Below are 17,545 nucleotides of genomic sequence, written 5' to 3' on the forward strand. Positions count from 1 at the left end.
TGGTTTGCCAGAGATCCCACTTTATGGCCGCTGAAAGAGAAGAGGCAGATGGCAAGCAGAAGCCTTAAAGTGGCAGGGCTGGTTGCTGAGGACCTGAGCAGACGTCGTTCCCGAATCTCAAGCCTCGGTTTGCTGGTGACTTAGCCCAGGGCAAGACTCCTGACACCCTGGATGGACAAAACAGGCCCTAGCCTTGCCTTTATAGGCTCAGGCTCGGCTTCACCAGATCCTCAGGTTTAACAAATTAAAGAGGTGTGAAGAATGTGGTGGAGAAGGGCCAGAGACATGGTTTCATCATTCCCTGAGAACAAAGCCCCTCTTTTTTCCTGAGAGCGTGAAAAGTACAAGAAAACTCGGGCTGAAATAAAGCTGAACGGGCCCAGGGCACGAAAAGAGTCCAGAATTATGCCCAAAGGCCACAGAAACAACATGCACCCAGATCTTAGCTCTACAGAATGGAGTGAAACCAGGGCTTTTTCATAGAAGATTTTTTTTTTCTGGGTAAATAAAGCTTTACTATTTATCTGAAATGGGTTTCTTGATGGGGAAGAGGGTAGGGAGTACAGAGAAAAAGAAAGCATTAAAAGATCTGATTTGCAGCCACGCATTAACTCATGGCCTCCAACGACTAAATTACTTTTCAAGTTCGACTTTTCTAGAGAGAGACAAATGATGGCTAGAGCAGATACTGAGAAGTTGCGTCTTTTTGAATGCAAAAATTGGGGACTGTGTTGGCTTGTGGCCTGGGACAAGTAAAGGGCCATGACGGCCACGGCCCTCCACGTAAGGGTGCCACAACGGTCCCTGTGCCATCCTGCAAGGAGCAGAGCGTTGGGCATGCCCAGCCCACTGGCTAGAGAGGAAGTGAGCTTCAGCCCTTCTGCACCCTCTGCCAGTAAGCCTGAAAACAGAGAAGAGCTTTTCAAAGCAGGTTTGGGTGCTGATCTACCCATAAATCTTGTCTTTACTGATCATCTTATTCCTGCACAAGGATATTTACTTGTTACCACAAGACAATAACCTCACTTGGAGGTAGAAACGGGAGCTGTGCCAATGACTCAGAACAGTAAAAAGCGTGGGTTTGGGTGGGGTGACTGCGGGGCCATCGGACGACACCGAGTGACGTCTCTCTTGGTCCTCTTTACTGGGCCCTGTCTGCTCGCCATGGGTCAGATGCTGCCCCGGAATGCAGGCTGAGTGGACAGCAAGTCTGAGAATGGACTTTCTTGTGGTTTGGTAGCTCTTGACCTTGAAACGCAAGAGCACATTCCTTCGGAAACATCTGCACTGCAGAATTTTAAAAAGATGGCTGAGCGTCTCCGGGTCCGGACCCTGCTGGACAGTCGCTCCTTGTTACTTACACGAGCTAGCGATGCAGAGGGCATATCACTGGGGATCAAAGGACACCCAAGGGGCCCAGTGAGAGAAATCTGAGGTTCTTAGAAGGTGAGGAAATAGCAAGAGGGGCAAAATAAAGACGCCTCTAGGAGGGTACCTCCGAGATGCTCCCTCTCCTGGAAGAGAGGGTCGCAGACGTGCTGTGGGCTTTGTCATCTTCCACCAGCGGCTCTCGCAAACGCTGAGGGCTCTTCTCTAGGCAAGCAGTTTCCGGGACTTTGGAATTTTCTAGTAAGACTCTAAATATCCTTCTCTAAATATCCTTTGCTGAATTCACAGGACGTAAACTAGCAAGGTCGCAAGGACACAGGCTGAGTCAGCCTCTGGGTTCTTCTTCAAAGCCCAGCCCAGCGCTGACCACCTGCGCGGCTGTCTTAGTCTGTTCCGGCTGCTGAAACCAACGAGCCACTGGGCGGGTCAGAAACAAGGATTTAGGTCTCACGGTTCTGGAGGCGGAGAAGTTCCAAGATCGAGGCACCACCCGATGCGGCGCCCTTCCTCACAGACAGCCTCCTTCCCCTGTAAGCCCACACGGCAGAAGGCAACTAGGGACTTCTGTGGGGTCTCGCGTATGAGAGCACCAGTTCCCTTAGGAGGCTCTGCTCTCGTGCCCTAAGCCCCTCCCAGGGGCCACACCTCCTAATACCATCCCCTTGGGGGTTAGGCCTCAGCATGTGAATTTTGTGGGAACCCACATATTTCAGACCATAGTGATGGCCCAGAACTGATGATGAGGTTAATGACGGCGGGGCGGTGGGGGGGAGCCTCCGGTTCACTACTGAGCACTCAGCGTGCTTACCAGGTCCTGGCCAGGTAAGGTCCTGGCCTTACCAGCTCCTTCCGAGGAGGCTCTTATGAGCCCTCAGAACTGGAGCCAAGGAAGAGTGAGGAGGTGAGGCCAGAAAAAGAAAGGCAGGAACTCTCCACCCCACACGCCCCCAAATCCACGCTGGACTCTCAGACCAGCCCTCCCGTTCCTGAAAACCAGTCCCTGGCACACCCGTCCCTTCAGCGGGTGACAGATTTGCACGTGCTGCTTGTACAGGAGACGCCCAACTCCCCATCCAGGGGTGGGGGCGGGAGGGGGGGTGCCTGGGAGCCGATCTCCGGCATTTTGGATGAGGAGGAGGAAAACAGGAAGACGTATTTGTCCCTGCCTGTGAGTACACGAACTCTAGAGCATCCATTTCCAAGCGGGTGAAGGTTGGATCTTGCGGAGTCAAGAAACCTTATATATTACCGGTACGTAACCAGACAGACGGTGTGTCTGCGGGACCGACAGTCATGCCGGCGCTGAAAGGAAAAGCTTCCAGAGCAGTCTGGCCGGAGACGGTGGTGGTGAAGTGAGTTTGAGAAAGGCTGTTCCAGAAGGCAGGAGAGGGGGCGGGGCAGACATGGGAGCAAGACTGCGCTGCATGCATCTTTTTATATGCTTTTTTTAAAGCATGTGAACACATTGCCTAAATAAAATATAAACATCTTCAAATGAACTTTAAAAAAGAACGCTGAAAACTCAACACCCAAAGAACAAACAATCCAATCAAGAAATGGGCAGAGGACATGAACAGACATTTCTGCAAAGAAGACATCCAGATGGCCAACAGACACATGAAAAAGTGCTCCACGTCACTCGGCATCAGGGAAATACAAATCAAAACCACAATGAGATATCACCTCACACCAGTCAGAATGGCTAAAATTAACAAGTCAGGAAATGACAGATGCTGGCGAGGATGTGGAGAAAGGGGAACCCTCCTCCACTGTTGGTGGGAATGCAAGCTGGTGCAACCACTCTGGAAAACAGCAAGGAGGTTCCTCAAAATGTTGAAAATAGAACTACCCTATGACCCAGCAATTGCACTACTGGGTATTTACCCTAAAGATACAAACATAGTGATCCGAAGGGGCACGTGTACCCGAATGTTTATAGCAGCAATGTCTACAATAGCCAGACTATGGAAAGAACCTAGATGTCCATCAACAGATGAATGGATAAAGAAGATGTGGTATATATACACAATGGAATACTATGCAGCCATCAAAAGAAATGAAATCATGCCATTTGCGACGACGTGGATGGAACTAGAGCGTATCATGCTTAGTGAAATAAGTCAATCGGAGAAAGACAACTATCATATGATCTCCCTGATATGAGGACATGGAGAAGCAACATGGGGGGGTAGGGGGATAGGAGAAGAGTAAATGAAACAAGATGGGATTGGGAGGGAGACAAACCATAAATGACTCTTAATCTCACAAAACAAACTGGGGGTTGCTGGGGGGAGGTGGGATTGGGAGAGGGGGAGCGGGCTATGGACATTGGGGAGGGGAGGCGAACCATAAGAGACTATGGACTCTGAAAAACAACCTGAGGGTTTTGAAGGGTCAGGGGTGGGAGGTTGGGGGAACAGGTGGTGGGTAATGGGGAGGGCACGTTTTGCATGGAGCACTGGGTGTTGTGCAAAAAGAATGAATACTGTTACACTGAAAAAATAAATAAAATGAAAAAAAAAACACTAAAAAAAAAAAAAAAGAACGCTGACCAAAGACCTCAGCGGGGGCGGGACTCTGTTGGCGCCCACTAAGGGTGCTGCGTGAATTAAACTTGGCTTTGGTTTCTGGTGAACAGCAGCGCCCTGATCCACAGCACCGGAAGCCGACTCTCGAGGCATCCGTGTGGCCTCATCAGAAGGCACCATCCCCGTGTTGCACCCAGCCCTCCCGGGGCCAATGCAGCGGCCGGGCCTCCGGGCCACTCTTGGCAGCACCAGACTGACCATGGGCTGTGCACGTGTCTCCTCCCCTCTCCCTCCAGGGGCTGCTTTGTCACAGGCTTGCCATGGGCACTGGGCAGTCCCTGGAAAGATTCCTGACCTGCTGAACAAAGCTGTGCCTGTCCCCCTCTGCTCCTTCCTCCCTTTCTGCACGGCCCTCTGCCCACTCCTCTCGGGCCGGTTTCTCACGCGCTGGTGTGTCCAGCTTCCAGCTCTCTTGGCCTCTCTGCCAGTGGCACGACTAGCAAAACTTGGGCCACTGGCCACACTCTGCCAAGGGAGGAGAGCAGGGACCATGCCCACCAGCCTTTCCAGCAGTTCCTGGGCAGATGGCATCATCTCCTCACGCAGGCACGCATCCTGAGGTCCCCAGAAGGTAGCCTGGGAAGGGCCCGCTGAGCCCGGGCCATGCAGGGGGACAAGGCCTAAGGGTCCTCATCTCCAAAGACCAAAAGAGCCAATTTTTTATTCTCCTATGCAAACGCACTTTTATAAAAATGTAAGCCATGTTCTGCGAGAAGCCCGCTGAACTCCTGAACAAAAACGGCAGCTAACATTTATGGAGAGTTACTTTGCGCCAGACATCGTTCTAGCACGTATCCATTCATTTCCTTCTAACGGCAGCCCCAGGACGGAGGAGCGAAGAGGGAGGAGGGTGAAGGGACGAGCGTCTGCACAGGATAGAGAAGGAGATGAGGGCACAGCCAGGCAGTAACCTGCCCCCCAAGGTCACAAGTCAAACCTGGTGTCTCGTGTCGTCGGGAGTCACGCTGAGTAAACACTGACAGCTGGCACAAGGCAAGAGGAGGATGAAAGCAAGACCAAACGCAGAACACAGACGGCATGAGGGCAGGCCACCAGCTTGCCCGCTTTCTGCAGGGGGGCTGACCCTCCTGTTCCGCGCTGGCTGCCAGCCCCAACTCTCCTCCATGGAGAACTCCGTGGGCTGCGGACAGCCCTTCCCACTGTGTCCGAGTTGCTCCTCCAAAGGGAGAAAGGGAGCTATCCGCCACCACCTAACCTCCCTGGGTCAGCCAGCAGTGTTCACTTTCCCTGCCAGGTCTTTCCCTGGGCAGGGAGGGAGCCTGGGACCATGGAACGTGGGACCGTGCTGGCTCCCCGAGGTGAACAGAACAGCTACACCGTGTCTTTGCTCTCGGAAAGCCGGTCACACACCAGAGCTTTCCCCGAGGCTTTTCCTACGTGCTTCTTGCATCAAGTATTCTTGTCAAACGAAAAAAGGCCACAGTGGCCAAGATACAGGTAAGCCTGGAGAAGGCGCCAGGAGAAACTTGAGGAGAAGCAGATGTAATGTGATCGCCACGATCACATTATCATACACACGATCCATTATTACTCACGGAGCCTAGAGGAAGCACTGGACGAACTTCAGGAGTCTTGGGTCCTTGGCCAGCAGCTCCAACTCAGATCTTCATGAATCTTTGGCACTTTGAGTATCTGAGTGAGAGCTGGACTTTTCATGAGAGAGAAAACAGAGGCCAGGGTCTGTAGGCCAGGACCCCCACCACCAGGCCCGTTCATCAGCCGTGAGGGCAGATCCCAAGGTCAGGAGATACGGAACGAACGAACCACACCCTCATAGGCTGCCTGTGCCCGGCTGCGCGCAGATAAACGGGTACAGCCACTTAGGAAGGGTGTCGGGCAAGAGTCTCCTCCTGACCTTGTGGGTGGGCACCCGAAGAAGAGATCATAGGAATCTGATTCATAAAACCGGAAACGAGCCAAAGGTCCATTGACAGAAACACACGTACAGAGCCTACAGGCGATTCCCTGGGTGGAATGATCCACGGCAGTGAGGGAGCGAACCCCAGCTACGCCCAACGGCATCTCCAGGTGGCCCGGGCCCGCGGCTGATGCGAACAGCCAACACACGTGAGCGCCACTGTATGACTTCCTTCTCTACGAAAAGGCGAAACGAATTTCTGGGGTCAGGGGGCAGGAGAGTGGCCACGCTGGGGGATGGGGCAGAGGAGGGGGGACCCAGAGGGACTTCTGGGGTGCTAGGCAGGGTCCAGGTGGTAATCCCGCGGGTGGCCCGGCTGGTGACATTCGGAGTATGCGACTCATTTCTGAACGTGCACAGGTCTCGACATTTAAATATGTAGCGAGAGATTCAGATTCATTCGATGTATTTCAATAAATGGTTTCTTAAGTAGTTCACATGAAGACCAGAGAAGCAGACCCAAAACCGGACTGGTCTGAGCTCTTGGCGCCTGGAGGGACACTCACAGACATGCACACATTCACACGCCATCCGCCGTCCTCCCCAGCCGCTGGCGGAGGCTCGAGCATCACCGAGACCGCATCCTTTCTCCCCGAGACATCTCCAGGACGGGATTGAGGAACTCCTTTGCATCCCAAGCCTCCCATTGTCCCTGAGTCCTCTCATCTGTGGCTGAATCCTAAGGTGGATGGCAGAGGGCCCCCACCCAGAGCCTGCGTGACCTGAGAGCCCCCGGTTCTGCAGAGACTGTGCCCACGATGGCAGGCGGCCAGAGACCGTCCACGCCTCTCCCCTGCCCGGGCCTGCGTGGTGCACACCCTCCCTACCTGCCGGACCCAAGTGCCCGGGGCTGACGGGGCTCGGTCGCCCCCGCGCCCCACCCCCACCCCGTCGTTCCAGGCCGGCAAAGCAAGCGCTACTTTGGAACTAATCCCGTCTTGACTATTTCAGTCACATTTTAAATAATCGCACTAATGAGAGGACACGTAAGGCAACCTTTTGTAAAATGCGTCACCCCTCCATAACCTGCCCTCTGCGAGATTGTCACTATTTGTTTCCGGCTTTGTCCAAAACAAAGTGAGGCCCCTGTTGGCCAACTCTTGCCTCCCTGTGGTCCATGTTCCAAACACAGCCAGAGTCACCTTTTCAAAAGGTAAATCAAATCATACTGCACTGCCCAAAACCCAGCCAGTACTGGCCCATTCCTCTGCCCTCTTAGCTGCCGGCACCTGCTGTCCTCACCCCGACCTGCTGTCCCCACCCCCCACCAGCTGTCCCCACCTCCCCACATCAACCTTTCTGTACACTGGGTCTCAGGGGCCAACACCCCCCCCCCCCAAATCCGGCCACACTCTCACTCCTATCCTTGTGCAATTTCCCTCATGGCCTTTTATCACCATCTGAAATATGCTTATTACCTTACATACTAATGTCTGTCTTCTTTACCGAAAATTTACCCCACGAGCAAGGACGTTATCTGACTTGCTCGCCTGTGCACCCAAGTCCCCGAACAGAGCCAGGCACGGAGTACGTAACCAGTCACTACCTAGGGGTGGGGGAGAGGTGCAGGGGGAGGGCAGGAGGGTCAGGACGGACGAGACCGAGGAAAGGAGGGAAGCCTGCCAGCAGGAAAGAGGCTGGAGGCAGGAAGGGAAGGAGGGGAGGATTCATTCACTGCTGGTGTTTTCCAGGTAAAACCAGGGACTTCAGAGCAAGGATGTTCCAGGGACAAGAAGACAGAAAAGACAAGGGAGTGCGTGGGCAAAGCCTACCTTTCCAAAGAACTACGGAAAGAGCCTGCTGCGGGAGGAGGAAAGGGAGAGGGACGAGCGGGAGTGCATACGGCTCTGGAGACCCACTTCCGTTGCCAGTTCAAAATGAGACTTTTTGAAAATGTCTCAAGTCCTTGGAGGAGGGAAAGCAGAAGCTGCCTTTCAGAGTTCCAAGAAAACGCGGGGCCCAGTCAGACAGTCTGCGTGCAGGAATGCAACGTGACGGCGTCAGGGGGAACACCCAGACGGGACACTCCAGACCATGCGCGAAGGGTCAGGGGGACACCCAAACCCGGGGGCTTCCAGGGATCACAGCCAAGTGGCGCTTTCAACTTCGAAGATGATTTGTTTGTGTTTGGACCCGAGTCTGCGGGTGACCCCTTCCTTCTCCAGCTCAAGGAACCTTCCCTTGGCCCTTGAAACACTCAAGCCCGCTCTCGCGAAGGGCGTATGAGAAATCCCTGCACGCTGAGAGCACGCGCTGACTCCAGGTTGGGCTGCCAGATGCGGCCTTCATGGGCAAGGCCCCCCGGCGAAATCCGAGAAAGGCACAGAAACGGGGCTTCTCAATCCGGGATGTCTCCCAACCAGGTAGAGAAATGACCCAGGGATTTCCGGTTTGTCTGTCAGAAATCAATGTAAAATCAACTGAGAAGCTGGAATCCCACACCCACGAAGCCAACGATGGAATCTGAGAATGTTCCATTGGAGGGGTCTGAAATCCCGGCAATCGGGAGACCAAGGGCACACCCCCTTCCTGGGAGCTGCAGGGGTGGTGCTGTCTGGGGCCCACAGGGGGCACAGCTGGCCATACTGGCCCATCCTGCGTTGCTCAGAGTCTTGGGGGGCACCTCTGGTCAAGCACTGGACATACCCAGCAGCCACCTTGCTGTCTTTTGGAAGCCACACAGGTAGAAATTATTCTCTTGCCCTGCCCTGCTCTGGCCCCACGTGAAACCAAAGAACTCAGAAGCATGAACATAGGCGTATGGGATGGGGGCAGTGCTGGGCTTCTGAACTCCAAAATTCCCTCGAGGTTATTTCCCCAGAATGTTGGGGAACAGGGGTTCCAGGCCTGCCACGTGGTACCACTCCAGGATTCCATTCACAGACAGAATAATAAAACGCAGTGTGAACAGCACCCCTGGAGTTGCACTTCTCTTGCATGTGGCTGAGTAATTCTGGGAAGCACTACATCCTTTGTTTTAGGGATTGATAATGTCCACAAGTGCAGTAAAGGCACTGAGAAGTCCTGCAGTAAACAATTTTAAAAAAAAAGACTTGGTTTTACAGAATTTCTTTCAACTTTTTAAGCCATAGAACCTTCACTTCAGAGTGTATCTCCCAAAATCCCATGGAATTGGGCTTGTGCAGAAAGTACTTAAGAAAAGGCTCCAACAGAAGAAGCAATTTCACCACACGTAGTTCTCCGAAACATCCTTAGGGCTGACTCATGTTACTGATCTGCCATGAGCTCACTTTCACCATGACTTTGAACCTGCCTGTGTTCAGAGAGGCATTTAGGAGGCCCTAAAGGGTTATCATCATCTGCTGCTTTGTCCGCAACTCAGACTTCTATGAAAACAGGAAGCACCTCTGTGAGTCTGGGGTCATGATGGACCCTCGAAGGAGAGTCATGACCACCTGGATACTGATGGATCCCTAAGAGCCAGGGCACGGACTAAGTCACCATCTCCAACAGAGACCCTCACCATTTGTCTTTAAGTTGGAAAGACAGACAGGTGGGAGACGCCGGCACCTGTGTAGCTCTGGGAGACCAAACCAACCACCAGACACAGAGTTGGTGGGGGGACGTTACCTGGGCCTGCTCAGGCACCAGTTACTTAGAAAGCACTTCATCCCTGATAGATGTATCATCCCCCAAGCGCGTGCATGGAGAGAGGTCTGGTTACAGCCACATCTCATTTATCTGCTCGCATTAGGCATTCTGCATGAAATGGATTTTCTGCAAGACAGCCCCCTTTCAAATAAGCAACCAAAATTTAATCTCCACCCTCTGGAGCGTAAGTTGTTCAAGGATGGATAGCACGTGGGTCTCCCTTTCACAACCGAGCACAGTGACCCTCCCCCCAACCTGCGTCTGGAACATTCAGGATGAGACAGATCAATTATTAACATGGCCACACCCAGTGCTCGGCCTGGCAAGGGCAGTTTGACCCTCTAAGTGGCCCAAGCCATCTTTGCTTGATGCACTTGGGGGAAGTCTGTGATCACTAGTTTTACTAGCGAGAGGATGTAGAAACTACCAGAAGTCCCCGAACCCACAGATCACCCAGACTGTCAAAACTTTGCAAAAAAAGGAAAACTCAATCGTCTTTGAGCGAGTACCAGAGGATGCCTGCCGCCAAAGTGATACTCGGTGTCTGGTTGTTACGAGAACCATCGTGGCCATTCTGAAGATTTTGGCCTTACTTCCCATCACTTGGCTGGGTTCCCGAGAGTAAATTTTCCGCAATAATTGACGTTTCGGGGTATATCAGATGCTGCCGCCTGTAAAAGGTGAAGCCCAAGCTGCTGGTGGTGTAGGTGGTGTAGGCTTTCGTTCTACTAAGAAACTCACACCACCTGTTTTCCTGACTCTGGCGCTCCCGGCGGGGCGTGTGTGTTTGGGGGGGAGGGGTTTACTTTGCTGGCCCCGCCCTCTTGGCACCTGGCAGATCCCAGGGGAGTCCTCCAGCACAGCTGGCCCCACCTCCCTGAGATCCCAGACCAGGGTCACTGCCCACTGACAGACACAGCCACTCTGCCAAGACCGACCTTCCAGCGGGTCCCCCACTCTCCCCCGACCCACTGCCCTCTGCCCACCAACTCAGGCACCTACAGACTCACACAAAGCTGCCCTGAGTCTTTTCCTTTGGCCCATCCACCCCAGCAGCCGGGCTCACCACGACGGAAGCCCGCTGTTCCCCTCCTCTCAATGAGCCGCTCTGTTCCACAGGCTCACGGCACGGATATGCCCGGAGCCTGCCTGCGAGCTCCCCATTCATGCTCCGCTTTGCAGCAAGCCTGCTCCTTCCCTTTCTCTGCTCCCCTCCCCCAAAGGCACAAAAGAGAGCTATCAAGAAGCAGGATTTTTTTCCTCTATGGGACTAAAAGGTTCTCCTTCCTTCCTCTCGGTTGGTCTATTCTTGGTCTCCACTTGGCAATGCAAAGACAGTTGGTGGCGGTTAAACCAGCCCAGTTCATGACCCCGGGGGACAATCCTTCGGCCAGAACTGCCCTCATTTACTCTTTCTATTGCACTGGTTGTAGCAAAACCCTAAACCTCTTACCGGCTGCCCCAAAAGTCCTGCAGGGGCAAGGATTTGTGCCCATGGTCGGGTGAGGCATTAAAGGTTCTCTTCTTCAACCCCCTTAAATTAAAGAGGGGGGCACAGAGGTCCAAAGTCAGGAAGGAAGATACCCAGGCTCCCAGTGAACCCGCTGGGGGAAGAGGGGGGATGCTTTGGGGTCCCCATCCTTACGGGCAACGAGAAAGAAACAAGCGTCTTACCGTCATCCAAGTAGGTCTGGTCCAAGTTCTGCTCCTGTTTAATTGTCACTCCTGTGGGTAATACTTCCTTTTGGTCACTGACCGGGGGTCCGTTTTTGGCGGCTCTTTGGCTGGTGGCGCTCTGCTGCTGAATGACCGTGGGGTAGGAGCCGGGGCTCAGCCTCTGGCCTTGACTGACGGGGGGCGGGCCGGGCCTGGCGGGGCCGGGCGCGAAGTTCTCGCAGTACAGGATGTGCTGGAATTCCTGGTGGTTGCCGCAGCGCAGCGGCTGGTTGGTGGGCGAGTAGTGGATCACCGGCGAGGCCTGCTGGTTGGCCGGCGAGGGGTGGAGCAGCGGTGAGCTCTGGCCCTGGGAGCCGGCGTGCACCAGCACGGAGCGGTGGGCGTCCGCCAGGGACAGGGGGGCGGCCATGAGGGCCGGCTGCTGGTAGCCCAGCAGGCTGGGGCTCAGGCTCTTGCTCCGCTGGTAGAGGACGGCCGCCGGGTTCTGCTGCTGGTAGCGGGCGTCGGGGGACGGGAGCCCCGAGCGGAACTGCTGGCAGGGCGCCATGGTAGCCACGAGGCAGGAGGGGGATTCGGCCACCACTGGGTGCTGTGGGTAGTAAGGCTGGCTGCCCAGGCCCCCGTGCGCGGGGCTGCAGATCAAGGTGGGGTCGTACTCATCGGTGGGCTCCGTCTTGATGGCTGGGACTGGGGGAGAGAGAGAAGCACACGGGTGCACCCTTCTTAATGAGCTGTGGGGGTGCACGCGGGATCAGGGGGCTGCAGCTGGGAACGCGGCCTTGGGGGTCCCAGTAGATGGGAGCAGACACTTGGGCTCGGTCACGTCTTAGCCTTGGACCAGAGCCTCCCTGTGTAATTGTCTTAGGGAGAAACAGGACCCCAGACGATGATCGGGAACCACTGGTCTTTCCAGGAGCAGAAGGGCCGCTGGTAGGTCTCAGCCCTGTCTTGGCTCTGGGACGTTCTCAGGCTTTTCCCAGGGGCAGAGCTCAGACAGGAAGGCTTGACTGAAAATTATATCCCCCTTGTCCTTCTGCCCTAGCGGTTCACACCCACCTTCCGGGCTTGCTGTCCTTGGTAATGTTTATCACCACCGGAAATACTCTGTATCTTTCTTGTGCTTACCTATTATCTGAATAGCCGGCCCCCGCTAGACGGTGGGCTCCTGCAAGGGAGGATTTTTCCAGTCTGTTTTGTTCAATGCTGTGTCCCTAAGCACCTAAAACAGCACTTAGCATTCAACGGACACTCAGATGTTTTCGGGAAACAGAAAATGACCAAATGGCGGTGGATCGATCCCCTTAGTCCTGTAGTATTGTGGGGGAAGGGAGACCTGCTGGCCGGGGCCTCAGTTTCCCCATCGGTTACCTGGCAGTAACAAGCACACTGCCTGTCCCCATGGGGTTGCTGGGAAGATGAGAGGAGATGTGTGAAAGGTACTTGGCACAGAGACTGGCATACAGTAAGCGCTCAATGTTTGCTGTCGTCACTATTATCCTCTTTCCAGTATCAGCACTGGGGCCGTTGCTGCTTCTCTCCCCACCTAGGACAGTCTCCAGAACTTGTCCTCCTCCAGCATCCTTTCCTAAGACATTGCCAGCCCCAGGAGCTGAGGACCCTGTCTCCTCACTGGACCGAATGCAGCGGGGACAGGACGCTAATCAAGTTTGGGGATCCACCGGGCACTGGGAAGTCAAGGCAGCAAGGAGGTTTGGCCATTAGAGCCAAAGGCAGCTTGGACACCAACCAGGAATCGTTTCTCGAGATGCCCTTCAAAGACCATCATCTCAGTCCCTGGTTGACTTGGGGGACTGAATTCTCACTCAGGCCACGCTCAGAAGGGCAGGGGCCAACGCCAGGCCCAGGGAGGCCTCCTAACCATAAGCACGAGGTGAAAGTGCCGTGGAACACAATGGAAAACCTCTGTGTTTAAAAGGATCATTGATCTGCAGTCTAGAACCTTCCCAGAGTTTGTCTCCCATAGTCTTGGGCCCCTGCATGCTCCTGACACTCACGGCATGTCACGTCAGTCCTGGGATGGTGGACGGCCAGAGAGACCAGACAAACCCCTGGACGCCCTCCACCCAAGCCAAACCCCGCCAAGCCTGGGCTCGCAGGACAGTCCCCTTGGTCTCCTGCTTCCGGCAGCCCAGAGGCTGCACATGACGCTGTCACAGGATGGCAATTATATGCTGGGTGATTGCCTCGCGTTATAGGTTTCCAGTCCTGAAGGGTGTCAGCCTTGGGAAGCTATAGTGCTTTGTGGAAATGAGACCCCCCCTTCCCGGGCCTGGCTGTCTACCCAGGAATCCATGGGGCCACAGGGCGACGACCCACTGTGGGGTCCACTAAGGACCCTGCAGGTTTGGGGGAATGTTCAATCCCTCAATCAGGAGCAAATCTAAGGCATGGACAGGCGTCATCAGCCTTGCAACATTCTGTTGTTGATCAAGTCCAAGCGTGCCTCCCTCCTCGACTGAACCCCCCCCCCAAAGAAAAATGTAGACGCTAGTCAGTATCATTCATACCTGCTTACCGTGCACGGTGCTGAGAACTTCACATGTGTTTGATTGCTGTACGTCTTACAAGGAAGGTGCCATTTGACAGATGAGGAAATGGGAGGCTCAGAGAGGTTGAGTCACCTGCCCAAGGTCACCCAGCTGAGAGCAGACCTCATGCGTCCTCACCGCATGCCTGGGCTGCCTCTCAACACCAAAGGGGCCTCCAGAGAAGATTCCTTACCTGGGTGGTACGTAAAGTGCTGAGGCTGACTTCGTTTCCTTTTCCCATTGATGACGTAGAAGTTCACCTTCACTGATGCACGGATGTGCTTGTTTCGATACTCGGGGATCTCAACAAAAAGCATGTTCTGCAAGGAAGGAGCTATCATCAACTTAACTGCAACAGTGCCCACATTCCTACGCAAGGCCCCAAGCACATCAGGCCAGCTCCTCTCAAAGGAGTCCAGACGTGTTCTGCACGTGGACAGGCGAGATTCTGTCTAGGGGGAACCTGACCTTCCAGCTGCAGGCGAAGAAAGGATTGCCACTGACCCTACCAAAGTCTGTTACGATGCCCCGGTTACAAATCAGAGGGCCTGGGGCTCAAGAAATGTTCAACTGATGTGTCCATTTAATACCTACTGAGGGCCTGTTCGCTCCAAAGCACTGGGACTTGGATGAAGGAGGGAAAAAAGAAGGAAAGAGAGCACAAGGGAGGTGGGAGGGGAACATGATGGGGCGCTCAGTCATCTCGTCCAGGTGCTTACGGGCTGGCTCTTGTCTTTATCCACCGTAGCTTCCATCTCCCAAATTTGCTGCCCATCTGGAAAGATGAAAAAAGGACACACTTTGAAGGAACGATGAGAAACCAAAGATTGAAGACCCAAACCCACCAACTTACATTTATCTTGGTTTATGCATTCTATCATTTCAGCAAGATGTATACATGTTTGTTATATGGGACTATTTGAACATACATGTATTTTTATTTATATGTGTGTATACTTCTTTTTCCAAAGGGAACGTATGTCAACAATAGAAAATCGGGCACCAGTAGGTAACTAGGAAATGGAAAAGAACAGAAATTGCCCCTCCTCCCACTGCTCTTACGTCTGGATGTCTATTACATCTTTCTTTAAAAAAAAAGCAAAAGTGGGGGGCGCCTGGGTGGCTCAGTGGGTTAAAGCCTCTGCCTTCAGCTCGGGTCGTGATCTCAGGATCCTGGGATCGAGCCCCACATCTGGTTCTCTGCTCAGCAGGGAGACTGCTTCCCCCTCTCTCTCCCTGCCTGCTTCTCTGACTAGTTGCAATCTCTGTCTATCAAATAAATAAATAAAATCTTTAAAAAAAAAAAGCAAAACTGTTACACATGATACTTCACTCTACGCTTTGTTCAACCAAAGTACTGTTTCCAAAGTGTCCTGCCCGTGCCAGGATGGTCACAGGGGCCTGTTACAGATCACTGGCTGCCCCAGACATGGTTTCTTGATTGTCTGAGAATACAGGCAGCTTGCATATTCTGCCCGAAGAGCCTGAAACAATGTCCTGACTTGTGAGTCCTTGGAGACGGTGGAAACGTAGGAGCCCGCCCCCCACCTTTCAGTCAGTAGTCTGGATTTCACGACTCACTGCAAGAATTGATGAGAGGTTCTGCTCAGGAGTGAACTCTCCTTCCTTGGAGAAGAGCACTAGTTCCTCAGTTTGGGGCCAACAAGTTGGGCCAAACAAAACTCTGCATTTGCAAATAACAGATTTCTTCTTCTGACCACCTACATTGGCCATTGGGCCATTTTCGGCTGAAACAAATCATTTCCACAAGTGTTTCCAGGGTGTTTTGTGGAACGCTGGCTCTGAGGAATATTAAACGGGTTTATGGGGACGGGAAAAAAATTCTAAAACTATTAAGCGTCTGGAAAATGCTGAGTCAATGTCAAATGGGTTTCTTTACTGCAGGACTTCTCAGAGCCTTTAATCTGCTCACACACAGTGTAACTCTCCAAGGTGAGCTGGGGTTAGTATCATGTTCTAGCATCTGGCCAGAGAACCCTTCTCCCCTATTTTAAGCATAACTATTAACATTTTCGGTGCTAGGTTAGATATGAATCTAGATGGTCTTGGCTCTTAAGGTTCACCCAAAGAAATCTGGTTCCCAAGCATTATTTGAACGTCTTAGTATAGAACATATTTCCCCAAATAATAATTAATAAAGTCCCGTGATTGCTACCAAAGCTGATGCTGTACAGACAATCGAAACGACACACAGGCAATGAGCTAGTTGGGAGTCCAGAGTAATGAGAGTGTTTCCAAGTCATGGCCTTAGAACTCTATTAGACTCCTGAAATGACTAAGGGAGACCGGGGTTTCTGTTGAAAAGGAAGAGGGAAAATGTGATCAAAGTACCAACTCTCATCACGATGACAGGGACCACGTTCGAGTCACCACCATCTCCCCAACACCCAACACACTGCACGTGTCTAGAAACGTCTCCTGTCTAAGCACGCATTCCAGAGTGTCAGCAGCTCCAAGGACCAACGTCAGCCACTGCTCCAAAGAAGGCAAGAAAGGACAGATGGACGGACATCAAGGAATTTGAAATTAGGTCATCAAGACACGGTGCTTTCCTTGTGAAAGGCCTTGGACAGAACCAGTCAGAGAAAATTCTCACCCCTTTATCAAAGCTAAGTCAAAAGTCATCCACCAGGAACATATGCCCGTCTTTCAGGTGGTGGTTACGAGCGAGTCGTGGGTCCATGTCAAAAAGGGCATTTTTACTCACTAACTGCAACTCGAGCTTGAAGTCAGAAGATCAAGTAAGAAATTAGCCAAGGGACAGTGAATAATAATGTGTCGGTAGCTGGTGGGCCATGCCTCCCCGGCCTCTTGTTGGCTGAACTGAGTTCTGTCTCCAGTAATATCTTGGTTCCTTCAGTTCAGCTCATTTCCCCCAGAGGACTCTGACCCACTCTGGAACGAAAGGACCTCTCCCAGCAGTCTCACAATTGGGAGGAAAGAGAGAAGCGGCTGGAGAAGTGATCAGGACGCATCAGGCTGGGTCCATAGTCTCCATCCCCAGTTCTCTGCCTGACTCACGCCAACAAGAGAGACGCAAAGCACCAAATGGCAGCCGATGAAAGCCACATCCACAGGAAGAGGGCTCTCATGGGGTCTCCTTTCCTGGTCCAGGGACCCAAGAGAAATGAGAGGGAGCCCTTTTCCTTCGCTGTCCCCTTTTTCCCATCTCCGGTGTGTGTCCATGAGTAAAACGCCACCCTCCAGGAGCCCCAGAATCCCAGTGCACAGGGGCTTGGGACTACCCTTAGGAATTAGCCAGCCCAGCACCATCGGATGGGGAAACTGAGGCCCAGCGAAGGCACGGGGGTTTGTCCAAAGGTGGGAAGTGGACAGTCATGAAATCACAGCCCTTAAGCAACATCTAGCACAGGCAAATAACAAAAGAGATGCTTTTGAGGAGAAAAGCTCAAGGTCATTAAGCAGAGGCAGCATGACCAGCTTCCTGCGAGCCTGAGGGAAAGTCCTAGCAGGTAAGATGTTCTCCAGGTCACACCTGCCACAAAGGTTCATGCGCCTCTTCTCAAACCCATCCCTGGTCCCCCTGTGCCTCCCGATACTGTCTGAGCAAGTGCAGCCGCCTTGAAGGCCCTGCAAGACCTGTTCCAGCCTCCACAGGCCCCATGTGCACATCCCCGCCCCCGGGAGGAGTAACAGCTATTGTTTCCAACACTGTCTGCACGCAGAGCAGAGCCCGGCTCACAAAACGCCTCCAGGGTCTGGACGGGTTGAATCCGCACAAAAGCCTCTGCCACAGGTCTGATTATCAC

General features: G+C 53.2%; 1 protein-coding gene across 7 annotated transcripts in view; it reads right to left on the reverse strand.

The window, feature by feature from the left end:
- The window catches only part of NFATC2 (nuclear factor of activated T cells 2), a 156,654-nt gene that overhangs the window by 30,631 nt on the left and 108,478 nt on the right, over positions 1–17,545 (reverse strand). For all 7 annotated transcript variants that reach the window (XM_045981377.1, XM_045981376.1, XM_045981375.1 and 4 more), the window contains exons 7-9: positions 14,474–14,529; positions 13,948–14,074; positions 11,203–11,892 (exon numbers count right to left, since the gene is read on the reverse strand). In XM_045981377.1, the coding sequence (XP_045837333.1) occupies positions 11,203–11,892; positions 13,948–14,074; positions 14,474–14,529 (873 nt within the window). The remainder of the gene's footprint in view (positions 1–11,202; positions 11,893–13,947; positions 14,075–14,473; positions 14,530–17,545) is intronic.

Source organism: Meles meles, chromosome 16, assembly GCF_922984935.1.
Source record: "Meles meles chromosome 16, mMelMel3.1 paternal haplotype, whole genome shotgun sequence".
Classification (NCBI taxonomy): Eukaryota; Metazoa; Chordata; class Mammalia; order Carnivora; family Mustelidae; genus Meles; species Meles meles.